Consider the following 6,972-nt stretch of genomic DNA (forward strand, 5'->3'; position numbering starts at 1 on the left):
ATTAGGAGCTGATTCAGAGTAACAAAGAGATGCTTAGAGTCAGCAGAGAGAAGTGAAGGGTATTTCTGTCAAATGGACATTTTCTCCCTCTTTTTAGCATTCAGTTGCTAATATTTCCTTCCTACCTTGTGAAGAAGTACCCAACCTCTGCATGGCAACTCTCTCTCATGGTACAAGAATGATTTACAGTTACTCAGGTCCTCAAGTTAGTTTCCGGTTATGGAATTTGATGAATCATGTTCCAAATGCACACTCAAAAAGTGTAATTTAACATTCACTGATCTAGAATTGCTACTCGGATATATTACACTATGTTAATGTACAGTTGTCCATAGAGATTGATCACATATTTGAATTATCCATAATTTGTCAGTAGGAACTCTGTTCAGTGGACTATGTGAGCACTGACAAAACTCACCCAACTAAAACAAATGAGCTTGAGTGACATGGTCCACATGAAATCAAACATGTAACATTTTAATTCAGAGTCAAGCACTCAAAAGGTTGAGTTTGTAGGTTGACCAACCATTTGGAGGACAGAATATACTATAAATAACCAAACACAAAAACATTCACATTTGTACCCTAACTATGCATACCAGCAGATCACTGTTTAAGTACTCCTTGTAAGAATCCAGGTTAAGTTCTAGTTGTTCATTAATTAAAGCAAAAATATATAGTTAGAAAGTAATGGAGTACAATTGTTTTAAAGTCACATTTGATACCTTATATAAAGTACACTAAAAACTATGCTAACTAAAGGGGCAAAGTGACCATACACAGGGTAAGCACAATTTTGGGAAGGTTTAGCTGTAGTTACATCAATTATGTTTGCCTTTGTGGACGATTCTGTATTGGCACCTAAGTTGATGCAGTTGTAAGGATTAACACAAGCATCCAGTTCAGTTATATAGTTCACTATGTCACTAACAGGTTCACATTTCTGCCCTGCATAGCACTGACAAGTGAACTTTTCTGCCAAGAAGACTATATCTTCAAAGGTAGCTCGTCCTATGACTGTGTATCCTGTGTCAGTTCTATTTATTCTGAAGCTTGCAGGGTTCAAGTGCAGGTAATGAGTGGAGTCCCAGTTCTTTCGCACACACCGCCCTTTCTTCTGGCACAGTATTTTACTGCAGAGCCTTGCTGCAGATGTCACATTAACAATGTAAGGATTCAGGACTTCCTCAACATAGCCAGCAACAGTCAAACACACGCTCTGTAAAATACAACCACAGATTCACAAAAGGTTTCTCCCAAGTCTAACAATGACAGACTATTGATGTGCAATTATATATCTAGTAAAATGTACATATATCCTTGTGTTACTGCTCACAGGTAGTTTGAGGTCTGAAGTGCTGATATGATGTTTAGCTATTAACCAGCCCTGTCCCTTTAAGGTCACTGTTCAAAGCTATGAGAATCCAGGTTAATTTATAGTTGTTCTTTAATTCCTCAGATGAAATATAGATCAGTAAATTGTTTGCAAATTTCAGCCTCCACGGCAGGGTTTACTTTGTTTTGTAAGATTGTTTTGCACTTGTAACTAGAGCTGTGCCATTAAGTCTATATTGCCTCACCCTATTCCTTCTGCCAAAATGCACCACCTCACACTTTTCTGTATTAAATTCCATCTGCTACCTCTCTGCCCATTCTGCTAGCCTATCTATGTCCTGCTGCGGGTGGCTCATATCATCCTCACTGTTTGCCACTCCTCCAAGTTTTGTATCATCATAAAATGTTGAAATTCTACTCTGTATTCCAAAATCCAAATCATTTATATATATCAAAAAAGTCAGTGGTCCGAGCACTGAACCTTGGGGAACACAACTGTCTACCATCCTCCAGTCTGAAAAACAACCATTTACCATGACTCGTTGTTTTCTATCCTTAAGTTCCAGTACCTCCTCCCTTACAATTTTTACCCTATCCATTGCCTCTACTCTCTCTGCTTCTACCAATATTTTGTTTGATTCCTCTTCCTTAGTAAATACCGATACAAAGTACTCGTTAAGTATTCTAGCCTTGCCCTGTGCCTCTGAGCATATATTACCTTCTTTGTCCTTGATAGGCCCCACTCCACCTCTTACTACCCTTACTATTTACATGCTGGTTGACTTCAGATGGTTAGTATCATTGGCAATTTATATTGGCAATTTATATTGAGGAAAAGATATCCTCTTTTCCTCAATGGTGATACTCATTTGGGACTTTACATTAACATTTAATCCCCATCATAGCCTGTCAATTGTTCCTGAATTACTGTTTTTAGCAAACAATGTTGTATATTTAGGGGGTAAAGCTTTTTGAGATTGAATTAGAAATCAGAAGTAAACAATACATTTATACTGGGCAGCAACTGACTATATTTTGATGGACATTTGATGGACTAGGAGTAGACTCAACTGTATTTCCTTTCTAACAAGAATGTGTGAGATAATATACCAATAGAATAGAGCACTGATCACATCCAGTTCCAGATCTGTAACCTAAGTTTGCATTATATAATTTAACAATGAATCACCAGTATCTATTGCTGTCCTGTAAACAGTCTGGGGTAAATTACAATATCACTCCCTGGACATTAGTTGATGGAATGGATTGCCCAGATCAATGGGATACAAAGAGGACAAGTTCTGTAACAGATGGCCCACTCCACGGTGAAGTTAAAAATTACACGACATCTCCTCCCTCCCAACATGGTTTCATATAGAAGTCACAAGGAAAGGTTCATGTGAACATTTGCTTTTTTTAAAAAAGAAAAATGATTCTAACTCTTCCAGACCTAAAATTAATGCTCATAACGGATCTCAGTTACACAGACACTGGCAACAATTGACATTTTATTCTTTTGTGAGCTGTGAAAGGAAGTGTTGACAGGCTATGTGGTCATCCAGGATTGTCAGTTAGATATGATCCTGTCTTCAACCATCATCCACATGTGTGCACTTTCCAATGAGGGTCACTGTTTGGCATCAGAATTAACCCTGACTGAATTTTTTTTCCTTCAATCGCCCAAGGATATTTAGGTCAATTGTAGCATCCCTACTGCTGCTTTGGCAGAGGCTAGTTAACTTAGTGCAGTGGATCAAACTTGGGACTATCAAGGCCTGTGAAACTCCGTATGACCCCAGTTAATGCATTAACTCACTGACAAATTAGAGAGAAAAGGCTTTGACAATCGCAAATAACTGCAATCTGAACAATGTACCTGTTACATCAAGGGGTAAACATTAAACATATTTACCTTTGTTTCAGTCATACTCAAACTGCCCCATACAACAAACCCAGCTGTTCCTAGAGCAGCACTTTCCCCAATTGTATGAACAAGATCAATCTGCAAAAAGAAATTTTGAAGAAAAACAATGTATTTTAATTCTATCTGAAGTAAATAATTCATATCATCAGAATACTTTGGTTTTGCTTTGCATCATTCCAAGGTTTTCATTAATGTATTCTCAATGTATTTTGTAATAGCTCAAAACTACAGGAAATTGTGAATCTCTGACTTACTTGGGCGAATAACTAAAGGTTTGTTTTTTCTCGGAAGTCTGATTAAACATACCTCAGATAAATATTCAGTGGTAGCATTGGTGAACACTGGCCGGGTGTAAACATACAGAGGTGGAGAATATTCCTGGCCGGAAAGCAGTGCGACTCGCTTTGCTTCCTGAACACGGTGGCGCACAAACCTAGCAGCATCGAGTGAGGATCGTAGCTTTGTCTGCAGGTAGATTGATGGAAACAGCGCTGTGCTTTCATTCCATAGCCAGAGAAGCTCATCATTTCTTGTTATTTCAATGTCAGGACAACTCCCAGTGTAGTTAGTGTTTGAATCCTTGTAGTTGTAATTGTAACACTCTGGAAATAAGTAATATCCCCAAAAGTGATTCGGTCTTAATGACTTCCCTAATTTTAAAGTTTTTAACATTAATTTTTTTGCCTGTTCTTCGAATTCATTCCTGGCAATCACAATTATATCACTCATGTTTAGCGACTGGTTTCGTTGCATAACCAGCTCGACAGATTTTATTCGGTAAATATCTTTCTGGTCCCAGTTTCTTATCCACTGAGGTCTCCAGTTTTCCCAGTTTATGATCGCAATTCCAGGAACCTCTTTTGAAGGAATGTAGTACTCAAAATCTTCTACTGTCTTCGCATAGTGAAGATCTAAGGGTGCCAGCTGGGGGATACCTCCGTTAAACGATTCTCCAGTTAACTCATCATAATATGGGTAATAACCAAGCCTGTTGTGGTAGAATATGGTGATGGCCTGTCCTGTAGCAGTTTCTAATGGGCTACCGATAACTTCAAAAAGGCTCAGGTCTATAGTAACTCCAAATTTGCTGTCGCATAGTTCAGTGGGTGCATTCCATAGAGCACTGAATGGGGAGTTCTCTATTAGCGGATTCACAGTTTGATGTAGCGTTTGATTGAAGCAGGTGGAAACAAATAGGGCAAGCTGGATAATTGCCATCCAGAAAGGGCTGCTCCTGTAGCCGATGCAGCCATAGAGTCTCATTATCGCACGACAGTATTTGTTATCTGAGAGAACAAAAAGGTTTTCAATGTTTAGTGACTGTAGAAGAAAATTGCTCCATCCACTTTGTAAGCAATGCTAAAGATATTTTAAAAATCCTGTTCGATTAAGTAGCGCATAACTTGTCGAGTTATAAGAAATTGGCTTTGTTAGAATTCTAATTTGTAAGACTTTTTCGGGGGAGATAAATAGGCCAGGAATGTAGGCTGAACAGTACTTTTTGTTTTCACCACACCAAACACCTTCTTTAAAGTAAAATATGCATGGCAGTTGCTTGTCCATGTGCATGAATGCAGTGTGATGAATTTGGATCTGGGCAATTCCAGGCTTGTGTATCCTACACATCTGCAACACTGGGACTTGGGAGTCATTGTTGGTACAACACTGAAAGCCCACATGCGGTGTATCAAAGCCATAGGAACACAAAGGTGTTTTGGGTGTATTGCTAGGGCAGAGGAATGCTGGATAATTGCCATGGAGACAGGTCTGCTGTTAGGACAGGGAATGGGACTAATTGGATAGCTCTTTCAAAAAGCCAGCACAAATATAGTAGGCCAAATGGCCTCCTTCAATGGTTCTATGACAATATAAAACCAGGACTACTAAGATTATACAAGGGCTTAGCATAGCCAAGTTTAGAGCACCATGTACAGTTATATTCCTTTGACACAATTAAGTATCGATGAAATGTCAAATTGTAGCATTTTCCAGCTTTTTCGGGATTCTCTGATACTTGGGAATATGTTATAAGCCTGCAATCTGAACAAGCAGTTTATGTGGTCTCGAGTCCAGAGAGATTTAGAAGTACCATCATAAAATAATATTGAAGCCGCTGCAGGGTTTTTAAATTAAGTTTGATGTCTGGATTTTAAATCAGTGGCAGTTAACATTGTGGAGACAGACTACTGGAGAACTCAGTGCTGTGGATAGATTAATTATCGTTATATCACACAGATATGTAATTTACAGTATATTAGAAATTATGAACTGGTAATATTGCAGGGAACAATTTAAACTAGGTTTGGAAAATTCTACTCACATTTTATCCAACAACACACTCCTCTCCAATGATGTTCAATTTTACATTTATGTGCAAAAGGTATTATTGCATCTGAACATATGCATGCTGCCTCAATACTAGTCTGGTGCCATAAACTACCACAGCACAAGTGTGTTACAATTACCTCATTAAATAGCAATGCAGATCACAGCATGAGCAGACAAGACCATTTTAGCACCAAAAACCAAATTGAATTTTGCACGCTTAAAATAGTACTTCAGTAATAAAATAAGAAATATCCTCTATAAAACAATTAGAGAAATGTTTTAGAGCTAATCAGCTAGTCTCAGAAAAATTAATTCAGAATTTTATTCTTAAAAAGGGAAACTTTTCACCAACTTAAATTTAAAAAGAAATACATTACATTACAGTTCACTGTTGAATTTTGCTCATGAAAGGAAAACCTTATTTGTAGCAATGTTGAAAAGTTATTGCTTTTTAGAACTTCTATCTGCATTCTTGTTTTACCAAGCCGAGTATCGTCTCTTTCAATGTAATTACAGGTTAGGCTCTCGATTTCACTTCCCTGCCTGGAATGACTTACATTCTCAGTGACTAGCTCAGCAGGCTCGTGTTTGCAGTATAGGATCTCCTTTAGATGGATGCTTCTTTCTGTCTTTCTTTAGGATTCTGAGCTTCCACCCAACTCTCCATTCAGCAAGTGAGGTTTAAATGAGAGTCTAAAGTAATTGAGCATGTTAACAGTGGGTGCCTTTAAACAGAAGTGAATAAAATTGCGGTTGCAAAGCTGTAAAATAATCCAGAAAGGTGTACGTGACAAAGGTAATTCACTGTCTTTATGCCTCAGTAAACCAGAACGATCCAGAGCATCTTGTTTGATGTAGTGTCAAAATGTGGGCCTCTTGCGCCACTGTCTCCACCTTGCCCCAAAGGCACAAATCATGTCCCTTAAAACCAACACAAATTTTAAAACCTTACTGGAGTGAACAAGGATAAAATTAGCAAAGCCCTTTACTTTAGTTTTTCAAATGACTGACCTTATCACAATGAGGTTCCCTTGTCCAGTAACGTAGTTGATCATTTATCCTGGAAGGAGACAAGCCAATAGAGTTTAGCACCTCTTGTTACATCGTCACAGGGATACACAGTAGTTATGGGGAGTCGGGGTGGGGGAGGGGGAGGATAGATTCCTGAAAGAATAGGTGATTAACAAAGTCTGACCATTTCCCCACCCACTGGGAGAGGGAACTTTGTTCTCCTTCAACAGAGATGGTATACTTAACAGGGGAGCCAAAGGATTTCTCACAGGCCATGTTTATTTTGTTTAGTTTCTTCTCAAGATTCGGATAATATTAAATTCAGATAAAGCATTAAAATCTATTTGAGGCACATGCATGCTTAAGAGATGACA

General features: G+C 38.4%; 1 protein-coding gene across 3 annotated transcripts; it reads right to left on the reverse strand.

Moving 5' to 3' along the window:
* Positions 1–456: 456 nt before the first annotated feature.
* LOC137379693 (hyaluronidase PH-20-like) lies at positions 457–6,698 on the reverse strand. Of its 3 annotated transcripts, none has more exons than XM_068050907.1 (4): positions 6,599–6,698; positions 3,566–4,545; positions 3,248–3,337; positions 457–1,219 (listed from the first exon to the last, which is right to left on the reverse strand). In XM_068050907.1, exons 2-4 carry the CDS (start codon positions 4,520–4,522, stop codon positions 713–715), a joined length of 1,554 nt encoding a protein of 517 aa, XP_067907008.1. In that variant the 5' UTR covers positions 4,523–4,545; positions 6,599–6,698; the 3' UTR covers positions 457–712. The 3 variants fall into 3 exon arrangements, with proteins under 3 accessions (XP_067907008.1, XP_067907007.1, XP_067907009.1); XM_068050906.1 differs by lacking the exon at positions 6,599–6,698 and adding an exon at positions 6,145–6,588; XM_068050908.1 differs by lacking the exon at positions 6,599–6,698 and adding an exon at positions 5,580–5,685.
* Between the last annotated feature and the right edge of the window lie 274 nt (positions 6,699–6,972).

Source organism: Heterodontus francisci, chromosome 18 (genome assembly GCF_036365525.1).
Source record: "Heterodontus francisci isolate sHetFra1 chromosome 18, sHetFra1.hap1, whole genome shotgun sequence".
Classification (NCBI taxonomy): domain Eukaryota; kingdom Metazoa; phylum Chordata; class Chondrichthyes; order Heterodontiformes; family Heterodontidae; genus Heterodontus; species Heterodontus francisci.

What these genes read in the sequence shown, in the direction of transcription:
- LOC137379693 (XM_068050907.1), bottom strand. Translation starts at nt 4,522, where the DNA reads ATGAGACTCTATGGCTGCATCGGCTACAGGAGCAGCCCTTTCTGGATG. An exon ending in CCACTGAATATTTATCTGAG is followed by an intron (nt 3,338 to 3,565) that starts GTATGTTTAATC and finishes TTCTTTTTGCAG; the next exon opens with ATTGATCTTGTTCATACAAT. An exon ending in TGAGTATGACTGAAACAAAG is followed by an intron (nt 1,220 to 3,247) that starts GTAAATATGTTT and finishes TGTATTTTACAG; the next exon opens with AGCGTGTGTTTGACTGTTGC.